Source organism: Nicotiana tomentosiformis, chromosome 4 (assembly GCF_000390325.3).
Source record: "Nicotiana tomentosiformis chromosome 4, ASM39032v3, whole genome shotgun sequence".
Lineage (NCBI taxonomy): Eukaryota > Viridiplantae > Streptophyta > Magnoliopsida > Solanales > Solanaceae > Nicotiana > Nicotiana tomentosiformis.
Genome location: NC_090815.1, coordinates 106264868 through 106287916, shown reverse-complemented (window position 1 = coordinate 106287916; position 23049 = coordinate 106264868). Strand labels below are relative to the sequence as shown.

Genomic DNA, 23049 nt, shown 5'->3' with positions numbered 1-23049 from the left:
TCTTTAATGCGAAGATCATGTAATTTAACATTCATATTAGTACAATAAGTAAAGGGAAAGAAAATTCAAAAGTTTAAGTTGTGGAAAGATAACTTGATAAATATATAATAACCAATCCAAGATAAGAAAGCATTGAATCGGACTAAATAGAAATTTGATTGAAAAATTGGAAGAATAATAAAAACAATAAATTCATACATCATCACTAGTTACACTTTTTCTTTTCTTTTCAATAAGAAAAATGTTTAGCAACATTAGTTATGAATTAGATTTGGCTTAAATAGAAGGAAAGCGACTATACAACTGATGTATATATCAAATCCAGTTCTCAAGAAATAGATTTTAAAGAGGGAATATTTTGTCTTTTGCTCTTCATTCCATTTAGATACAGTATACATCTCTCATGAAGGAATTCTGCTTATTTCTGCAGCTATCTCTCATTTCCATGAAAAACCAGATATTTTTTTGCTACCCCAACATAAATTAGGGTCCATGCTGCATGAAACCTACAAAAGTACAAAAGGAGCATATGAGATATTTAGAGATTGCAACTTAAGAATACTACCTCTACTTTTCTTTTTATCATTTATATCCCGAAGAATAGGTTGGAAATTTCTTTCTCATCTGCCTATGCCTTGGTAGGCAGAGTTACGAAGTACATGTGTTGATGGGAGGTAGCAAGTATCCTGTGGAATAGTCGAGGTCGCACAAACTTGGCCCAAACACCAACCGGCGTTATTTTTTCTAGAAAAAAAAAAGGATGAAAGATGAATAGGTAGAGGCTTAACTCATCAATTTATGATACTCCTACAACATTCTCACTGCATTTTGGAAACTTTAACCAGCAAACTATTCTAACAAGTATGCACCACATGTAAAATATTGGATTCAATTTAACGAGAAGGTCAAAGAATAAAATGTTTTAGTTACTACTTTTCCTTCGGCATTGTCATCTTTTGGAGTTCTGCCATTTGGAAAGGTTCATATACAGACATTTAAGGTCACTAGCTCCTAAAAAGTAGAAATATTATGGGAAGATCCTTATCCTGCATTAATCATACTTGATCAGGTTCCAATGCGCTCACTTAAATTTAAATATGCTTCCCCTTCCCTGCTATATTGCGATTCTGTCCTCCATGCGTCTTCTCCACCCAATCTATTCTAAATTTGTATTTTAACAGCTACAAAAGAAACTAAAAGGCACCAACGTATTTGATATTCTGGCTTTCAAAACGTATCTTTCCTTTTTAACTTGAGGAAATGAACTGCAGATTATCCAAATCACGAGTTAGTATTTATCTCATCAGATATTGTTTAGCCATTGAACTTCGTCTAGAGAGGTAGTGACAACGTAAAGGTGTGATCACGTTGCGGAACATAGACATAACCGAATATAACATTTACCAACATAGAGTTCAAGTCTTAGCATGACATTTCAAGCTTCGGCATTTCTCAAGAATACCAGTTATATCAAAGTTTACACTCAGGAAGGAGTCCTTCAAGTGCATGTTTTGCCTCCTCCCTAAGAAGACATCATTTAACTTTAACACTAACAACAAAGTGAGACAAGACTGGCCGGGCCGAGCAGCACAGCATTTTTGTTATAGCGGTGGTATCCGGCCAGCTTGCATGCACCTCGACTATTACCTCCTACCAACACAAGTACCTAGAAGAACTCACCTAGTATTTTTTGTCTCTGCTAGGATTTAAACATCGGTTTCCAAGGTTTGCACTCATTTCATTTGGCCACTAGACCAGACCCTTGATTGTAGCTTATAACATTTTCTAGAAAAAGGAAGAGGAAATTTCAGATAAAAGAGTTTAACAGCTCCTCATCTCCAGGTAAGTTATCAAGTGATGGAAAGAAAAGCTGGAAGAAACCGTAGTTGCAAAGCAATAATAAATAAGTTACCTGCCAATGTTTCAAGTCAAGCACTCATTAGGTTCTGCTCTAGTCAATTGAAACTGCTTTCTCAGAGCCACCATGTCAAAGTGATTTTCTTACCTTAGCTGCAGCATCAGAAATTTCTCAACATCACATTTGCTGTGTTTGGTTAGAAAAAATACAGTATGTTACCCAGGCCTACAACTCTAAGAAGACAAGAAGTCTAAAACCCGCACAAAAATTTCACATGAATTTGAAATTCTAGCATGTCCTCGAGGTTCTTTTATCCCTTTCCAATCAGTGACATCCCCGATTTTTTTTTTAACTTGATAAATACTAGAACAGTTTCACTTTCACCCATTGAGGTGTTTGATAATTGCAGAGCCAGTCCTTTAAGTTTCAAAACATACAGAAACTTCCCTTGATTGAAGTTTGCAGTTTTTAGCAGTGTTTGTTTCTCATGCAACAGTATCCAATCTAAGAGCAAGACACTACCAATTTTGCAAACTTTGCATTTCATGCAGTAAAGATTTTCTGTTTTCACAAGAATAAACCAAAAGCACAGCAAAGAGAGTGAGTGAGAGTACAGAACGATCACCCAAAACCGGTTCTAATGGGCACATTCAAATGGCATGCAATTATCCATTAAGGGAACTAAACCATTCCATATATTTACTAAGCCAAACTGGCACCTCTCTAATTTTTGTAACTTGAGATGTATGACCGAAATAGTCAATAACCTTTGTATTTGAGACGACCACCATTTTTATTGTTAGCGCATTAAGACATCTCTTATCAGTTCAATGAAATTTGCAAAAGCAGATGTCTCAAGATGACAACTAGTTTAAAAAGGATAATTAAGTGAGTCTTGTAATTAACCATCAGATGGATAAACAATTGACATACACGATGCAAGGGGAAGTCAAAGTTTACATGAACTAATGCTGATCAACTCGACATCGATTTAACCAAACTTTATTCAATTAAGAGTCCCTGAACAATTTGCAAGTCTGACCTGCAATTACTTCACATGGGGAACAAGAGAGTCTTTACTTTCAAAATATCTATTATTCGTCTTGTTCATCGCACTCGCTTAAACTTACAGAAAGCAGAGGTTGTTTTAGAGGTATTTGTGTGCTCAAGCTAAAATCTGAGTATACTAAACTAGTTCAATATAACGTATTAGCCAAGTTCATCCGAGATTTATCTTCTTGTGAACTTACAGCCAGCTGACTACTAGTGCACCAAGTTAAGAAGGCCACATTCTATTGCACCGACAGAGCTTTTGGATGCATTAAAAGGCAGCATATTTTCACCAATTAAAAGGAGAAATCCATCATTTCTGAATTTACATAGGAGAAATAGTACCATCTATAATTCTATTGCAAAAGCATCAGACAAGGAAGGTAAAGCCCTCGTGGACCCACCACAAAAAGCAACAAAAATTCCACTGAAAGAAAATAATCAAGGAATGTTGAACAATACCTGTACCGATTTCTGACATTTAAATTATGAACATCATCCTCAAGTTCACACAGAAGCTTGCTATGAGTAAGACCATCGATGATGTCCTTATTTTGCAACTCCTTCAACAAGCCAATGGCGTCTTTCACACTTGTTTGCCGGCAGACTTCATCAATTACTGTTCGGAAGGTGATGAAGTCAATTGTTCTTCGGTTTTCGTTCATCTCCCACATGAATTTCACTGCCTCATCAACCTCTCCGCCAAGAGCCAAGGAGTTCACCAGCGAGTTGTACGATTTACTACTAGGTATGAATGCTTTGCACTTCATCTTATCATAAATTTCCTTAGCATTCTTTGTTCGTCCTTGCGCACATAACCCGTGGATCAGATAATCATATGAAAATGAGTTGGGCTGGCACTGGTAAACCACACCCATTTGGTGAAATACCCTAAGGGCATCATTGACATGAAGCGAAAGCACATACCCTTTTATCATGGTATTCAAGGAAAAGATATCTGGTTCAATCCCATTATCGACCATTTGCTTGAAGAGAGACCTTATAGTATCCATATACATGTGATTTATATACGAATTATTCCTCCTACTAAGAAGAGCCGCGAAAAGAATATTATAAGTTTTAATCGACGGCCTACAATCCAATTTCCTACTATTTAACATATGCTTATATATCATCACTGCTCGAGTCAACTTCCTAGCTTCCGTGAAATAATAAATCATCGAATTGAAAAGCGCCTCGGACCCAATAGATGGAACGGCAAGTACTTGATTAACAATATGATCCATTTCTTCATACATTTTCGCTTCACCAAGCCGTTGTATAGCAATATGATACGTCGAAACATCATGCCTAAACCTGTGCTGTTTCGACGCCCAATTAAACAACTCCAAACACACTAAAGGATCATTTTCTGAAGTCATGACATCCCTCAGTTCTTCAGGAGTAAATCTAGGTGGAAGCTGAGTTACAGCCCTTTGAAATCGGGATTCGTCAAGAACAGGCTTTGATGCAGCTCTTGCTCTCCTGTTCATCCTCTTCCTCAAAGATCTTGAGGGAGGTCCTCTTAGCCATGTTGGTGCACTTGAACAATAGAAATTGACAAATTGGGTTTGAGCTAAAAGAGGTCTAGGATTTGATGGGTAGTAAATTTGAGGCCAAGAACACAATTTTCTTGAACTGTAGCTAAAAGGGTACACATATGAATGATAATACAAAATGTTCAAACAAGTAATTTTATTAAAGGTGGGATCTTTAATACAGAAAAGACTTAATTTTGAGCAGGAATGTGCAAAATAGTGCCTAAAAATAAACAGCATATTGAAAGTTATACTACCAAAGAAAGGGATGAATAGCAGGAAAATAGATCAAGAAAATGCTTACTATGTGGAATTCCACTTCTCTCAAATTCTTGGTGATTATTTGGAATGACCCAACTCAATCTGGGTTTCAAGTTTTGGTCTTTTGTAGTTCAAATAAGTTCTACGATTGTGTCGTTTGAAACAAGCAGTGAGCGGCCAAAGATGGTGGATATGCTCACACAGCAGCAACAAAAGGGTGGAAAGGGGAAGTGAAGAAAAATTGGGCAGCTGTATTAATTTTCTTCAAAAGGGTGGAAAGTGGAAGTTTAGAAAATTAATGTATGGCTTTATGCTTTTTCCAGGTGTTACCGCTAAAAGTGAACTATTTTGTTAAAGTAAATGAACTATTAGTGCTAAGTGTGAAAGCTCCTTGCGTGAAAAAATATGTATGACTTTGAGTCTAAAATAAAAGATAATATATTATTTTGGATTTTTTTTCGAAAAGGGTGATAAACTCAATTAGTCGTTAAGTTATTTAACTCAAAATGAGTGAAGAAAAAGTTTATAACTTAACTCGTCTAACTCAAAATTAGATTTTTGCTTTTGTGTAATTGAGATAATAAAGTTATAATCTTTTCATTCCAGTATTTTTGTCATCCTTTATTTATTTTTTTATTTTTATTTTAAAAGGGATATTTTTATATTAAAAATAATTGAATTGATATTCTTATTTTTTTTCGTTGACGTAACTTATTGTAGTCCTCCTAGATACAAATGAGTTACTTGGGACTAATAGTACTGTTGGTATTTATGCATATTTAGCGAGCAAAGTCTTCTAATACTTTTTTAACCATTATTTTCAGTCAAAAACCGATAAACAAATTAAAATAAAGAACCTTGTTTTTAATCAAGTAATAAATTTCAAAGACAATAGACTTTTGAAGAAAATCAAATTGAAGCAAGAACCTGAATTGAAAGGTACGATCTTAAAATCTTTAACCGATCATTCTTTTTGTACCATCTTGGTACGTTTTTTTATAAACTTTTACCTTATAAAAAAAAAATAATAACCGATCATTACTTTCAAAAGAATTTTGGTGGACTAACCCCAAGTGCCTAAAAAACATTATACGTTCAATTATTATCCACAATGTATATCCAGCATCATCTATCTTATTTTCCTACAGCATGGAGTATCTTAATCAAAACTTGTTTAGTCAATATTTATCACGAGATGTTCTGACTGACCTTTCCCCTCAAATTAGATTGATTGCTAATCGTTAGGATTAAGGGTTCATAACATCATAATCATCGTCGTGTCATCCATCATCATCATTAATGTTATATGGCTTTGTCATTATTGTTATAATGATTTGATACAATCAGAGATTAGAAGGGATATACTTAGTGGTTTGGAGTTTAGCGATAAAAAAGTATATACTATCTTCAACAATTAATTTGTATAAATCAGGTTGCTTATGAGAAAAATTACAAGCAAAACTTGTACAATAAACATTCATTGATAGCATGGTAAAAAGATAGTAACCAACATGCTTATCAGATTGAATCTGAGGATTTCTTGTGTTCAAACAAACTGGGAATACGTGAACACAACGAATGCACAAGAATATTGTGATATCTGATTTGGTGTTTAAAATAAATAAATAAATAAATAAATAAATAAACTGGCAAGCACAAATGTGTACCAACACATTTATTCTACCCGCCCTTTTTTATACAGCTATTCTTACAAAAGTCTTCCGTACATATTACAACATGATTTGGGATTGTTTTAACCAACTAAATATAACAATTTTGTATCAGTCCTGAATCTCTTATAAAAAAATAATCAGAATTTTAAAGGCAATTTATATCTGCTCCAACAAAAGAGTAATAACAAATCTAATAGACAAAACTTAGATGCTGCAGTGAATCCAGACCTTGGCTATTGACTGTAATAATCTTTTTAGCTGCTGGAACTCAAAGCAACTGAGAGGACAGCCAAGCTTTGCTAAAAGTAAACAAATGGTACCAAACGTGCTGGCCTTAATAAGATCACCACACATCCCTGAGATATCTTCCATCCATTTGGAGTTTCTTCACAATAGCCTCAGCTTTGGTTGAGTCGACCTTATCCTGGATTTCATTTAAACAAAATAACTAAATAAGATACAGCAAAAGCAATAAGAACATAAGTTCCTGCCTATCAGGACAGTCATATATCAAATCATCCACCATTTAACAGACAGATAAAATTGCTGGATTTACAGCAAATGATGTATTCAAGTCCAGCAGATGAATAAAGCATATACCTGCTCCTGGATTATGGTATGGAGTGTACGATGTACATCCCTGGCCATCCCTTTCGCATCCCCACAAACATATAGATATCCCTCCTGGGAGATTAAACTCCAAACATGGGAAGCCTGCTCATACGTCATAAGTTGCATTAGAATCACTTAGCTTATTACAATAGAGCTCAAGTCTTATTTTATCAGCACACTCACCTTTTCCAGCATTTTATGTTGAACATACTCTTTCTGGGGTCCTTCCCTTGAAAATGCAATAATCAGCTCTGATATTACACCTTGATCCACAAAACTCTGAAGCTCCTCCTCATAAATAAAATCCTAAAACCAAATATCAAAGTAAGGATATTTACCAGAGGGTATCACTTATCAGACATCACAAATATATAAATTTGTAATCAGTCATAACCTACCATTCTACGATTCCTACAACCAAAAAACAACAAAGCAGGACCAAGTTGAGCCCCATCTTCCTTCAATGCTGCCCTTTCCTGAAAAATCCATCCGTCTTAGAGCACTTGCACCAGAACAAGCAATACTAATTTAAAAACAAAAAGGCAACTGTCGCACCTGCAGGAATCCCCTAAATGGTGCCAAACCAGTACCAGGTCCCACCATGACAATTGGAACTGAAGGGTCAACCGGTAACTTGAAATTAGATGGCCTAATGAAGATGGGAGCAAAGCTGAAATTTTGACTTTTCTCCAACGGAACTGCATTCTGTTTATTTTTTAATGCGCTCAAGATGTCAGTACAAAACCTATGTGCTTGTATAAAGAGCAAAACTAATTAGATGTGCAAGGAAACATAACAAGGACTTGAATTGTGACGACACATGTATAAGATCCTTTTAGTACCTTCATCCAAGTCGAACACACTCCTTTGTGAATCCGGCCAGTGGGAGTTGGACCATAGACTAGTGCACAGGTCACATGGACTCTAGCAGGAGCAAATCTACAGATGACAAAAAATGGTTCCATCAATTTAATTCACCAATGCTGAGGCCAAGTATACTGCACTTATGTTTTATGGATTTGTAAAGTTCTATCTGCCACAGTAATCAGACAAGACTACACACCGAGGAGATGACGAGATTGAATAGTAACGAGGCTGTAAACGAGGGGCAACCGCTGCAAAAAATACACCAAGAGGAGGCTTTGCCGAAGGGAACTCAGCCATTACTTCAAGAAGACTTCTTTGACTTGCAACAATCCATGCAGAATACTCATCCTGATGAAACCAAAAACAAGGGCATATTAGTGTGTCAATTTAACCTCGTGGGTTTACCCCCACCCAGAGAAAGTCCACAGAACTACTTCCTGTCAATGGTGAATCAGCAATATAGCCAGAACAAAATGAAAGAAGATGGAACCGCATAATCAGAACTACTTCATTGTTAACAGAAGATTAACAGCATGATCAAAATTACTTCACCTTGCCCTGTGGAGATGCCAAGAACTTAAGCTTTTCTGCTTCACTAGGTTCGGCTGCATGAGCAGCCAATGCAATCAAAGTAGTCTGAAAACACATAATTTAGAATCTCCAGTAAAGCAATGCAATATTAACCGCTATAATAAGTAAAATGTAATATCTTATGAAGACAGACCTTCCGCGGAGGATTCAGAAGATCTGCGTAACGTGCAAGTGCAGCACGCAGTGTGCAAGGACCAGGGAAAGGTGGGGGCAATGAGCCTCCAAGAGCTGTACCGTCCTCCTTGTCAGTATGAATAGAGAATATTAAGTCTAATGACTGCCCCAGCAATCTCGCAGCTTCCTCAACAATTTCTTCAGGATTTTCAGCATAAACACCCACATGATCTCCTGTTTCATAGCTGAGAATTGGAAGAAAATGATGCATTACACCACAAAGCTTATATACAATCATCATAAGCACAGGTATGCAACAAAAGGTACAACAGCTCACGCACTTCATGAAAAATGATAGACAAAGAGATAGATTAGCATAACCATCCATGGATAAGAAGAGTAAGCACACAACAAGCAATTGAACTCTAACCATGCTAATTTGTCTTCACTAACAGAAGATAGAAAATTTTATTACAAAACACCCGCATAAAATATAGAGAAAGATCTAGTTCTTATGGCAAGCCATTAAAGGAGAGGGAGCCACCAAAACTACCCCTTAGACCTTCCTCCACTAAGAATAAAGCCTTTCGGTCAGCACATGCAGCGAGAAAATCTTTACTGTATCTTCAACACATTGCAAAGCATATCAAAGTATGAATTTGCTCTATATGTAAACTGTACCGATGGGACATTTTATGACTTATGATAATAAGATAGAACACTTCGAATAGAATGGCACGCGTGACAGAGAAATCCTTCGTTAACTGCTTCACCTACCTAAGACCTTTCTCTTATATTTTGGCACACAATATCATCAACCATATAAACAGAAGAAATGTACAAACTTACGAAATCCCAGTGCCAGATATATCAAACTCCAAATGTATACATGAGCGATCAGAATCGGGTGTGTGAAGCTCTCTTTGAACAGCAACATTTACTCTGCAGGTAAAAAAGGGAGAACTATCTGTAAGAAGCTAAAAGGCTGAATCAAAAAATAGAATGCTCATTTGATTACTTACTTGCATGGATGGTGGATGTCATACGAAGTATTTCCATTAGCCATGCGGGCATGCTTATCCTCATGAGTCGACGTGGTATCATGGATAACCAAACGATATTCAGAAATTGCAGCTGTATATGGAGTGGCTGCAGAATTTGCATCATCCTCATCTCTAAGTATTTGATCCAATTCAGGCCACAGTTGTTCTCGCCTAAGAACACAAATCAAGGTAAATAACCAAACACCAAACTTTGTCTGTTTGTCCCGTCATATCATCTCAGAGATGCATAAAGAATGATTCAAATAACATAACAAATTGAACAAACAAAGAAGGGTCGGTTTAATTACCAGGCTGCAAAATCATCTTCAATGCACTGATCATCATCGCCAAGGCCAACAGGCACAATACGTTTTGCACCTGTGATACAGTGAGTCCAACTAAGGTATGAACTAGTTTGTATTAAAATGATCATCACATGTTAACAAATAGCAAGAAAGTGAACTTGAGAATCGGCTGATAATAGCTTTTCAACAGAAGCCTCTGGGAACAAAATATCTTCATAAAGCGCCTATAACTGAAAAGTAAACTGCACCAATCTTCACTTAAAGAAGTATAAGATTGAGCATATCAGGACTATATAACCCCAACTCAAAAGACAAAAATTAGGTGCTCCAAGAAATGCCAGCAAATTAAAAATCATTTCAAATTACTAACTCCTGGTAGTTGGGAAATGCATAGAATCAAAAACAATCGCGATTACACAACACAGTCTAGTTGGGTAAAAACTGGAGGCATAATTTATTTGGCAATATCATCCAACAACTTTCGAGCAGATGTTTTCTTCGTATGTTGAAAGTTGACGCAAGAATGGTAGAACATATGCCATAGTGGAAAGGCCATATATACACACCTTGTTCACTTAATTGTTCATCTATCACCTTCCCAATCTGTTCCAAAAGATCTTTGTCAGATAACAAAACAGGAATGTGGAAAAGACAGTAACAAACATCTAGCAAATACCTTGTTAAAATGTTCATATTGGCGATTACCCAATCCAAAAACACCATAAGTAAGGTGCTGCAGCCACGTGCCCCGTTCTTGTCCCTAAACATAAAACACAAATATAAGGTTCCATGCACAAAAATAAGAAGTTGCTCTGAAAGAAGCGTATTGAAAGTGCAATGATGCTCATAACTCCTTTTTCTACCTCAGTGAACCACTTGTAAAACCTTGCAGCATTATCAGTGGGCTCGCCATCCCCATAACTAAAGTATCAGGTGTAAGAATGTAAGGGTTTGCATGAACTGTCTTCTTAAGTTAAAGCAAATAGAAAACCAAAATTGACAGATGCCAAATGAACATATCTCTTACGTTGCCACCATGAAAAATGCTACTGTCTCTTTCTTCAGTTTCTCCTCATACAGATCATCATCGGCAGCATAATCATCCTATGGTTGAAGGTTATGTTATCAGAGAAAGGAGACACAAAGCAAGGAATTCAAGATATATCACTCAATTCGACTTACCATGTCTACAACTTTCACTACTGCCTTCTCATAACTTGCTTTTATCTCCTCTGATAAAGCCTGACCGGAAACATAATACTAAATTATTGATCAAGAACATGCAGACCACCAGTCTTTAGACTGAAATGAGCATGCAGAAAAGATGAGATTTTTGGAAAGCCTCTTGAAGTGGATACATGACTGTGCCACATCTTAGTTACATAACTTATGTTGCTACTGCTATGTGCCTTAGGGATGAGAATTCAAACTTTCAAGCAAGCAATTTGATATTTCCGTCATGCAGAAAGACCAGGATTTTTAAAGGCCTTGCTGCAGTAGACAAGGCCAGTGGCAGACTCAGTTACATAACTTCATCTTGGTTATGCAACGTGCATTAAGGATGAGAATTCAAACTTAAGCAGCAGCAATTTGCTCATTAAGAAACCGAATCACGTTTAATTGTAGAAAAAGGGGGGGGGGGGGAGGGGGAGGGAATGAATAATCCGATCAACAAGTTCAGTGTCCAGCAGAATCTCCATAGCCATTATACCGTGATCAGAAAATGGAAGTTAAGAGAAATGCAACAGAAACACTGAGATTACAGAAAACACATTATTATCATTCCCAGGAGAAGAAACAAGAAAGATATCTATGGATTAGCCAACTCTGGAGAAGAACTTCTGGACTACTGTACATGAACCGACTTGAACCTCTGTCTAGACCTCATAATCTGTTGAACTTTAATGAGAAAGTTAAGAATATAAGTAACTTTCTACATGATCCATTCCCCTCTTTCTCAAGTTAAAAAACCAAGAATCACTATATAGATAAACATCAAAGAAGCAATAAAATGAACCAATCAGCAGGGGAATCTAGGAGCTTCTCTTTTCGTTTTTAAATAACAGTTTTTTCTACATTATTTTTTAAAATAAAAGTGTCGTCTGGACCAGCTTCCCACTGTTCCACCAAATACCTGCTACCTCTCGCCCGCACACCAAACACAGGGCAGGTAACTCCACCCAACAAAGCTTAAAGGGGATCTAAAACTTTAAGTAACCACAGCACCCACTACTCAACTTAAGGGATAACGTTTGAACCCAGTAGCTTTCGGCTCAAACTTTATATATGTGTTAAAATTTCAGAAAAGTAAATCAAATGTAACAGTCATAGAATTCCGAACTCGAACGTTCAAATCCTGGATCCGACTCTGCTACTCATATACTCATATGTGATACTGGATGTGAATTTAGTATAACTATATATCTACTACAACTTTCTAATTCTATATATACACAGCGCAAGTAAAAAGGCAAAGATCTTTACTTTTCTTCATAAAATGAATATATATACCTTTGCAAAACCCTCAGCAGTACCAGTTTGAGTACCGAAAAATACGGTGACCTTAACTTTTCCAGGTTCTAGCTCAATCTCCTCCTCCGACTCCACATGTAAGGACTTGGGGAACACGATAGGCTTCACTTCTTTACTCCGATCACTTGATCTCTTCAAAAACAACACCACTAACCCAACGATGACTGCAAACGACGTCGTCAGTAGCACCAACACCGTATCGCTCCCCAACGACACTCCTAACGCCGATTCAATTGATCTCACTAACTCCGAACTCGAGTCCATAATAGTAGGGTTTTCGAGTGGAGGAGGACGGCGGAGGAGACGGAGGAGGAAGGAGGAGGTTCTGGTTGGTTGTGGTGGTGGGTTTTATGTTGTGTGAGATTTTGACCAGAAGTTTTCTTAATGCTCTGTTTGGGTGGATCTTAAATCGAAACAAGGAGAAAAAGAAAAAGAAAAAATAAAGGGGAAAAAGGAGAAGACTTTTTGATTAATAAATAAAGAGAGAAAAGAAAAGGAAAAATAGTACTTGCTGAATTTTTGTTGTGACTTGTCTGAAAAGAGAAGAAAAAACAAGCTGTACTTTTTGTGGGGTCGGGGGTTGGGGTAGTTGACAAATGAGAAGCTTCTAATCACTTCTTTGTGTTTTTTTTTTTTTAAAGAAAAGTGATTATTATTGGATTTTTCACTAATAATATTGAAAAACAACTTTTTCAAATGATTTTAGTAATAAGTATTACATTTGTTTTTTGTTTTTTTGTCTATTTCAAAAAATATAAATTTTATAATATTTAAAATAATTTAACTTAGACTTTTCTTTTTATTTTTAACTAGATAATTAACAGCCGTATAAATATTTATATCTCTTTTCAAATTATAATTTTTAAAATAAATAGTACTACCTTTATTTTGTTAGGATCTGAAATTGCTTTTTATCATGTCATAACAATTTAACACGCATTATATTTATACTATATGTGCTGGTAATAATTGTTGAGTTTTTCACGTAATTGGCTTTTTTTGTCTTTTTGCAATATACTACAAACTTTTAGTATCAACTTGTTTCAACTTACACGTACCTATTATTATATTTCTAAATTTGCAATGATTTTAACCATATATATCCTTTTCGAATTCTTTTGATGAAGTTGACTCACAAACATGGGAGAGGACAGAAGTTTTTGTAGGATTATGCTCTGCATTATTTATGTGAAGATGGAGCACACATCTACATTAATTATAATTCTAATCTCTGTTTGATATAATATCAGAAATGCTTCATAATAGTAGCAATGATAACAAGAGTATTTTTCTATAATAATAATAAAAAAGATGACCTTGCACTCGATTAAGTTTTTAAATAGTATATACTGTTTAATATCGATCAATACATTATTATTTGTTTGTCTGACGTAAAAAGTAGGTAATAATCAAAAGTAATAAATTATAGTTTTCTATTCTAAGAGTGAACATCAACTCTAATTGCTCGTTACAAATATTATGATGCTTGCAATCTGCATTGTACAAAAATCAACTCCCTATCTTTTCTTTTTAGACTTATAAGCATATTTGTTCAAGCTTCTCCAAGTCAAAAAGTATTTAGTTTTTTTTTTTTTTTAAATGTCTTTTTAAAATTGAAGTATTTGGCCAAATTTTTAGAATAAAAAAATAATTTTGAGTAGAAGCAAAAACAGTTTTGAAGAAGCAGAAAAAAACAGTTTTTCCCCAAAAGTACTTTTTAAAAAATATTTTTGAGAAAAATACACTTAGAAGCACTTTTTAAAAGAGTGACCAAACATAAATTGTTGCTCAAAAGTAATTTTTAAACTAATTAATCAAACACAAACTGCTTCTTAGCAAAATTAATTTTGAGAAAAATATTTTTTTTAAAAATAATTTTCAAAATAATTTAATTTTAAAAATTTGGCCAAACAGACTATTAAATCGCTGCAATAAGAAGTTGAGAAGAAGTAGTTAAAGAAAAAGTATGGTGAAATCCACATTTCAATTTCTAAAAAGTAAAGGAAAGGCATTCATAGAAGCGTGAGTAATTAGTTATCGGAAATGGCATATGTGGTGCCTTTCTGCTACTCCAATTCCAAGGCAAAGAGAATGCCTCAACTTCCTTTTAGACGTGTCAAAACTACATTCACGGATTCGCGCAATATTCACTTCGTCACGATGTTTGACTAGACACAAAATTTAAATAAGAATTATTTTTTAAAATTTATTGTCTAAATCAAGTTATAAATATTTATATAATTTTTAATCATCTCCCCAAGAGTAAAATAAAAAATTTAAAATTAAATTATTTTCGAAATAATTTTTATTGGGATAGACACAAAAATTAAGATAAATGGAGTGTTAATTACTAAGTCTTAGTCTTGATACGTGTGAGCTAAACATTTCATTAATTTGATTGTTGTGAATAAAATCTACAATATTCAAGTTTTAAACTTGTACTCAATTAAACTCGGCCCATAAGTTTATTACGTAGAAATTTCTCAGAATTAAAAAAATGTACATTTACTTACTCTTCCTTAAGTTTATTTTATTTTTTTTCAAAAAAAATGTTTATATATTTTTTCATGAGTAGGAGGGAACTTGTGAATATATAATGGAAGAAGAAAAACCAGAGTGCGTTTATGTATAGAAATGTTGCACCTTAATCTATATATATATATTAAAGGAATAAAGTTACCATATATAATTGGCATTGTAGTTAAGTCAAGTGGCAGGTTAATCTATATCTATCTATATATATATATATATATATATATATATATATATATATATATATATATATATATATATATATATAAAGGAATAAAGTTACCATATATAATTGTCATTGTGGTTAAACCAAGTGGCAAGCTAATAAATGCCAATAATATATGGTAACTTTATTCTATATTTGGCTATGTTAGTCATATATATATAACTAAATTTAAATTAAAGGATAATTTTTAATTGATAGATAAAATTTTTAAATTTGAATTAAAATAAAAAATAAATTTATCTTTTGGAATCATACTTAATTCGGTTAATGATCATATGCAATTATGTTAGGAACTTTTGTTATCTTTTCTCATTATTTAAATATTACTTCGCCTCTCGCAAAAAATAATAATAATAAAACTACTCATATAACTATAAAACTCTTTCACATCTAAAACCATATAATTAAAGTTCTTTAAAATACTATAACTAGATTTGAATAAAGGGAATTTTTTTAAAATAAATATAATATATAGAGTACACGTCTATGTTTATCGAGATAACAAAAAAGAGTTTAAAAATCAAATAAAAGTTTACTTATATATATAATGAAATAAACCTACATGCTAGAGAAAGAAACATCACAAAAATAAGTCAATATTCAAAAAAGTTATTTTTTTTCTTTTTGAAGAATGTTTGTTTGACAAGTCAATTTGTATAAAAGGCCACCCAAAAAATAGCAAACCTTTGGCTATACAATTGCTATCATTAATTTCAATTTAACACATTCTAGGAATTGAATGATATAAGCTGAAATCTCTTCATTTAGCTGCAGTCAAGCCAACATTGTAAGGGTATAATACTTTTTTCGTTGAAGAATATTAGTTGTGAATCATTAGATTATATGAAAGGTTTTTTTCTCGAATTTTAACAAGAGGGGTATTAGTTTCTAATTGACAGTTTCTATATCGATTTTCAAGTGTAATAAAATATATATTTTAAAAAATAAAATTGGTATGACGTGATTTTTTTTTTAAATGTAAATAAATTATTTTGAAATGGAAATATTTTTTAAAATATAACATAATTTTAAAAATAAAAGGATAAGATATTTTTGAATTTTAGTAGAGAGTTTTTAAAATTATTATAATAGAAGTCATATCATGGATAAAATCAAGTAACCAAGATCTTATGGAATATTTACATACATATCTGACCAGATTTATATTTTACTTTTTATAGTTGATATACATAGATGATATGCCGACAACACGTGATTATACACATATTACATATGAATTATATATAAATTAAATATCTTTTAATTTTTTAATTTAAGTAGTTGGGTGAGTACCTATTTAGGTTGATTAGATAAAGCAAAAACAAAAATATGAAAGAATTTCAACCAAATACTAAAAATATAAATAAATTTCTTATGTAGACAATTTCTATTATAACTCATCCTTTTATAGTGAAATAAATTAATTTTTGAAACAAAATAAAGAAAAACAAAAAAAATAAGATAAAAGAAAATAAATTTAGAAAAAAATAGATGGGAAATCTAAATTTTGGAAGTTGATCACATCGATTTCAAATATATATATTTTTTTTCAACTCAAATACCTATATTATAAGATAAGAATTTTTTAATTTACATTGTGTGTTGTTTTTCAAAAATCACTATTAGTAACAAACTATATAGGGTACACGTCTATATTTATCCATATAATAAAAAAGTCAATTACAAGTTTACTTACATATATAATGAAGTAAACCTACATGCCAGAGAAAGAAACATCACAAAAATCAGTCAATATTCAAAAAAAGTTATTTTTTTTCTTTTTGAAGAATGCTTGTTTGAAGAGTCAATTTGTATAAATGGATGTCAAACAAATAACAAAACTTTGGCTGTACAATTGTTATAATTAATTTTAATTTAGCACCTTCTAGGAATTGAAGGGTATAAGCTGAAATCTCTTCATTTAGCTGCAGTCAACACTGCAATGGTATAATATTTTTTTGTTGAAGAATATTAATTTTGAATAATTATATTATATAAAAAATATTTTTTTTCGAATTTCAACAAGAGGAATATTGGCTTTCTAACTGATAGTTTCTATATCGATCTTCAAGTATAACAAAATATATATTTTAATAAAATTGGTATGACGTGAAATATTTTTTCAAAAAAATTAAATAAATTATTTCGAAATGGGATTGTTTTTTAAAATATAATGTAATTTTTTAAAAAAAAAGGATAAGATACTTTTGAATTTTAGTAGAGTTTTTTTAATTATTATACATATCATAGATAAAATCAAGTAACCAAGATCTTATGGAATAATTCATAAATATCTGGCCAGATTTATATTTTACTTTTTATAGCTGATATACATAGATGATATAACGAAAAACGTGATTATATACTTATTACATATGAATTATATATAAAATACATATCCTTCAATTTTTAAATTTAAGTAGTTGTAGCACCTATTTAGGTTGATTAGATAAATCAAAAAGGAAAATATGAAAGAATTTCAACGAAAGACAAAAAATATAAATAAATTTATTATGTAGATAATTTCTATTATAACTCATCCTTTTATAGCGAAATAAATTAATTTTTTGTAACAGAAAAAAAAACATAACAAATAAGATAAAAGATAAATATAGAAAAGAATGTATGGAAAATCTAAAAATCATAAATAAGAGATGACAATAAATTTCTCAAAAATTTAGAAGCTGATCTTATTGATTTTAAATATATATTTTTTCAACTCGAATACATAGATTATAAGATAAGGCTTTTTTTTTTAATTTATATTGTGTGTCGTTTTTCAAAAATCACTATTACTAACAAACTGATATGATATTCGAATATGAATTTAAATGCAATTTGAGTTGTTTGCATTGAGGTTAAGCCAAGTGTGGTGTCGAGAGAAATTTACTTGGTAATCTTAAGACAATATGCGCAATGTTATATAAAAAAAATCACCTAAATTAACATTTAATGATTCAAAGAACAAAAAATATGTATATATAGGGTATTCAAAATTCAAATCCGTGGGTAAAAATATCGATAAGCTCAAAATAGAGTCATACTGAAATAAAATTTCACCGGCAATAAAATTATTTAAATTTTTAGATAGCCGATTAAAGTGAATTTTAAATTAAGGATAATATCTTCATTGCATCATTATAAAGATAATCATTATTGAAATATATATAAAGTTTTAGAAATTGGAATTTCAAAATAGAAATATTTTTTAAAAGATAACAACATACCAAATAAGAGTTCAAGTCGTAGTAAAAGAGTCATGTCGTAACCAAAGAGTCGTTCATATTTTGTCAACCTTTGTGTTTTTCCATAAATACGAGTTATTATTTCGTTTCGTGACTATTTTTAGATTCCGTTGACACCAATGAAAATTATGCAAAAAAATGTTATCACTACAAGATTTGAGAAAATGTTAGTCTTTTTTCATATAGTGTTTCTGTCACGACCCGAAATTTCCACCTTCGGACCGTGATGGAGCATAATATTTCACTTGCTAGGCAAGCCAACGTTAGAATAATATTAACCAATTTTTAAAAAATCTTTAAATTATTAATAATCAAAGAAACAAATGCGGAAGCAAAGTTTGAAATATGGTGAAATAACCCATAAAAATAACGGTGTCTAAATACTATCCCAGAATTGGTGTCACAAGTGCACGTGCTTCTAGAATAAATACAAATAAAGTCTGAATAAAATAAAGTTGTCTGAAAATAAACACACAGCTAAAGTAAAATAGACGGGGACTTCAGAACTGCGGACGCCATGCAGTTATACCTCATGTCTTCTGTGATAGCTGAAATCCGAGCAACTCGATGGAACGCCGCTGGGACCAACTCCAAAATCTGCACAAGAAGTGCAGAGTGTAGTATCAGTACAACCGACCCCATGTACTGGTAAGTGCTGAGCCTAACCTCGACGAAGTAGTGACGAGGCTAATGCGGGTCACTTACATTACCTGTACGCAATATTAGTAACAACAACAATAATAGAAATAAATCAGGTAACTCATTTATAATAATTGAAGTCAATTCAGCAATTATAACCAATTATCATTTCCATCAATTTTGTTGCAGCGTGCAACCCGCTCTCACAATATATTCACATTCGGTTCTGTTGCGGCGTGCAACCCGCTCCTCCAATATATTCATTTTAATCAAGTCTGTTGCGGCGTGCAACCCGATCCACCAATATATATATATATATATCGACTTTTAAATAAGTCTGTTGCGTCGTGCAACCGGATCCTCCAACATGGACTTTTAATAAGTCTGTTGCGGCGTGCAACCCGATCCTCCAATATATTCATTTCAATCAATTCTGTTGCGGCGTACAACCCGCTCCTCCAGTATATTCTTTTACCAATTCTTATAGAAGAAATTTTCCAAATAAATGCAACAATTAATATGAAATTATAAAACAACAAGCATACAATAATTATGATTTAATCATGAACCAGACAATGTCAAATAGCAAATTATTATAGAAATCAGGGTGAAAATAGGCATTTTAATATTTGATATGCTAAATGTCAAATAACAATTAAGATACATAATTCAAGTAGCATGTAACAATTAATGCAGGAATTCAAGAATTAATACTTGGCAAAGAATAGGAGAGCAATAATTACTATAATAACTAATTCATGATTTAAAACAATTTATGATTTTTCAAGTGATTATGCAAACAATTAATTTGACGACGTATAGACACTCGTCACCTCGCCTATTGGTCGTTCACATGCATTTCACATAACAAATAATTTAAGGGTTCTATTCCCTCAAGTCAAGGTTAACCACGATACTTACCTCGCTTTGCAAATTCCAATCAATTACTCAACCACAACTTTTCCTTCTAAATTTATCTCCAAACGTTTCAAATCTATTCACAAACAATTCGATATATTCAATACTAATCATAAGAATTAATTTCATATGAATTTATAAATTTTTCGGATAAAAATTCAAAATTCATTAAAATATTTGGTAGTGGGACCCACATCTCAAATTCTGAAAAAACTTACGAAATTCGAACACTCATTCCGAGACGAGTCCAACCATATAAAATTTATCAAATTCCGATGTCAAATGGACCTTCAAATCTTAAATTTTTATTTTTGGAAGATTTTATAAAAATTCCAATTTCTTCCATCTAAATCCGAAATAAATGATGAATATAGATTTAGATCTATGAAATACAATCACTATATGATGAAGAACACTTACCCAGTTCGAAATCGTAAAAAAACTCCTTTGAAATCGCTCCTAAACCGAGTTCTAATTGAGGGTTTGTGAAAAATAAGAAAAATTCCGTTTTGGTTATGTTTTAAGTGCTGGGCGACAGTGTTCATCGCGTTCGCGAAGGGTACTGGCTGCCAAGCCTACGCATTCGCGAGACCCAGCTCGCGTTCGCGATGGTTACTCCCCCTGGCCTTCGCGTTCGCGAGGCATTGCTCGTCTTCGAGATGAAAGAACGGCTGACTCCCCCTCCCCAGTGCCTAACACTACGCGTTTGCGATGGGCTTGTCGCGTTCGCGAAGGGTAACGCCCCCATTGCTTCGCGTTCACAACCAAGCTTTCGCGTTCGTGAAGAAAAAATCTTCAGCTGCCCAGTTTACTCTTCGCGTTCGCGAGAGTACCTTTGCGAACGCGACGAAGGACATGCTAGAACAGCTGCTGCAGCAAAATACGAGATTTCCAAAGTCCAAAACATCCCATGGCCTATCCGAAACTCACCCGAGCCCTTGGGGCTCCAAACCAAACATGCACACAAGTCTAAAAATATCGTACGAACTTGCTCGCGCAATCAAATCGCCAAAATAACACATAGAACTACGAATTTAGTACCAAATTAAATGAAATTCTCAAGAACACTTTAAAACTTATATTTTTACAACCGGACGTCCGAATCACGTTAAATCAACTCCGATTCTCACCAAATTCGACAGACAAGTCATAAATATTATAGTGAACCTACACCGGATTTCGGAATCAAAATACGGACCCGAGGTCAATTAATCCAACATCAGTATTTTTTTAAAAATCATTAAGCTTTCAAGCTTTTGATTTTTCATCAAAATTCCATATCTAGAGCTAGGGACCTCGGAATTCGATTCCAGACATACGCCCAAGTCCCAAATCACGATACGGACCTATTGGAATTGTCAAAATACTGATCCGGGTCCGTTTGCTCAAAATATTGACTAAAGTCAACTCAGTTGAGTTTTAAAACTCTATTTTACATTTTAATCCATTTTTCACATAAAATTTTTTCAGAAAATTGTACGGACTGCGCACGCACGTCGAGAATTGATAAATGGCGCTTTTTGAGGTCTTAGAACACAAAATTACTTATTAAATTTAAAGATGATATTTTGGGTCATCACAGTTTCTTAATTAATATCTAACGATTATCTATAATTATCTAGAAGGTTTAAAGCTTAAGTTTATTTAAATATAATTCAAATAAATTAGTTATTTAATATGGTTAGTGTCATATATAAAAATGGAGTTATACTGGAAAACAAATTCACGGGCTAAAAAATTATTTAAATTTTTAGATAGTTGGCTAAAATAAGTTTTGAATTAAGAATAATATTTTCACTTACATTATTATAAAAATAATAATTATTAAAAAATAAAATTTTAGAAACTGAAATTTAAAATAAAAATATTTTTTGAAAGATATCAACATACCAAATAAGAGTTCATGTATTAGTGAAAGAGTCAAGTCGTATCCAAAGAGTCCTTCATAGTCTCAACCTTTGATTGTTTTGCCATAAATATGAGTTATTATTTTGCTTAATGACTATTTTTATGATCCAATAACACCGGCGAGAATGGTACCAAAAACGATAATAGAATTATAACTAGTAGATTTGAGAAATGATTAATCTTTTTCACGTAGTGTTTCTTAATTAATATTCAATGATTATCTATATTTATCGAGGATGTTTAAATTTTAAGATTATTTACATATAATCTAAATAATTTAAATAATTGACATGATTAATGTCCGCACATTCGCGCGGGTGCTAATAATAGTAACACTTAAAATATGAAGTAAAAATGTGCCTTTTATGGAGCTTTCGATGAGATGACAACTCCATTTTTAACCATTATTTTCGCGATTGTAATTGTCACCTCAATAGGGATATCATTTCGATGTTTGCTTATTAAAGTCAAGGCGGTCAATTATTGACGTTTTCCTTTTCCTAATAAAAAAATGAAAGAATAATTGTCACTAGGGGGAGCCACATTATTATTTGTAGGTTTGGTCGAATCCAGTAGCTTCTATTGAAACCCTGTATTTGTATTAGAAAATTCAATGAATATGTCTAAATTATTAATTTAGAACCCAATAACTTAAAAAGATTATAATCTCAAACCCATAAGGTTCAAATCTCAACCCACGCCTATGATTGTTACGATCTAAGGTCACATCATGTATTGTTCATTTAAGTCCAATAAATCTTACGTATTTGTTCTTCGAACTATGTTATTATTGGGCCCAAACGCACGCATATCATATGAATTTATGTTATGATTTATAAAACGCTTTACTTTCTTGTCTCGTTGCCTAATCATATTGTGATGACCTAAAATGTTATTTTTAAATTTAATAATTAATTTTGTGTTCTAACAAATTAAAAATCACTATTTACATTCCTCGACTTGCGTGCGCAGTCCGTAAAATTTTTCGGAAAGTTTTCAGGTAAAAAAATGGATTAAAATGTGAATTAGAGCTTTAAAACTCAACTAAGTTGACTTTGGTCAATATTTTGAGTAAAACGGATTCGGATCAGCGTTTTGACAGTTTCGATAGGTCCGTATCGTGATTTGGGACTTAGG

The 23049-nt window shown here is 32.8% G+C and overlaps 2 protein-coding genes across 7 annotated transcripts; both read right to left on the bottom strand.

Annotated features, from left to right (window-relative positions):
• Window positions 1–137: 137 nt before the first annotated feature.
• LOC104120052 (pentatricopeptide repeat-containing protein At2g27800, mitochondrial) lies at window positions 138–5037 on the bottom strand. Of its 6 annotated transcripts, none has more exons than XR_001973995.3 (4): window positions 3371–5037; window positions 1913–2044; window positions 1681–1785; window positions 138–506 (listed from the first exon to the last, which is right to left on the bottom strand). XR_001973995.3 is itself a non-coding variant. In XM_009631727.4 (3 exons), the coding sequence occupies exons 2-3, from the start codon at window positions 4399–4401 to the stop codon at window positions 431–433; spliced, it is 1107 nt and encodes a 368-aa protein (XP_009630022.1). In that variant the 5' UTR covers window positions 4402–4546; window positions 4751–5036; the 3' UTR covers window positions 138–430. The 6 variants fall into 6 exon arrangements, 2 of the variants coding, with proteins under 2 accessions (XP_009630022.1, XP_009630020.1); XR_011415582.1 differs by having other exon boundaries at window positions 1913–2010; window positions 3371–5036; XR_001973994.3 differs by lacking the exon at window positions 1681–1785.
• Window positions 5038–6333: 1296 nt separating this feature from the next.
• LOC104120053 (NADPH--cytochrome P450 reductase) lies at window positions 6334–12870 on the bottom strand. The gene is made up of 18 exons (XM_009631728.4): window positions 12424–12870; window positions 11095–11154; window positions 10940–11016; window positions 10776–10833; window positions 10589–10672; window positions 10479–10515; window positions 9916–9985; window positions 9587–9778; window positions 9414–9506; window positions 8584–8809; window positions 8412–8495; window positions 8056–8207; window positions 7835–7931; window positions 7548–7697; window positions 7391–7468; window positions 7176–7298; window positions 6981–7094; window positions 6334–6804 (listed from the first exon to the last, which is right to left on the bottom strand). The coding sequence occupies exons 1-18, from the start codon at window positions 12706–12708 to the stop codon at window positions 6724–6726; spliced, it is 2061 nt and encodes a 686-aa protein (XP_009630023.1). The 5' UTR covers window positions 12709–12870; the 3' UTR covers window positions 6334–6723.
• Between the last annotated feature and the right edge of the window lie 10179 nt (window positions 12871–23049).

Excerpts from the sequence above, each read along its gene's own strand:
- LOC104120052 (XM_009631725.4), bottom strand. The coding sequence starts at position 4,686 with ATGCTGTTTATTTTTAGGCACTATTTTGCACATTCCTGCTCAAAATTA. Across the intron at positions 507-3,370 it reads AATGTCAGAAATCGGTACAG|GTTTCATGCAGCATGGACCC; the intron begins GTATTGTTCAAC and ends GTACTTTTGTAG.
- LOC104120053 (XM_009631728.4), bottom strand. The coding sequence starts at position 12,708 with ATGGACTCGAGTTCGGAGTTAGTGAGATCAATTGAATCGGCGTTAGGA. Across the intron at positions 9,779-9,915 it reads GAAGATGATTTTGCAGCCTG|GCGAGAACAACTGTGGCCTG; the intron begins GTAATTAAACCG and ends TTGTGTTCTTAG. Across the intron at positions 7,932-8,055 it reads TCAATCTCGTCATCTCCTCG|ATTTGCTCCTGCTAGAGTCC; the intron begins GTGTGTAGTCTT and ends TGTCATCTGTAG.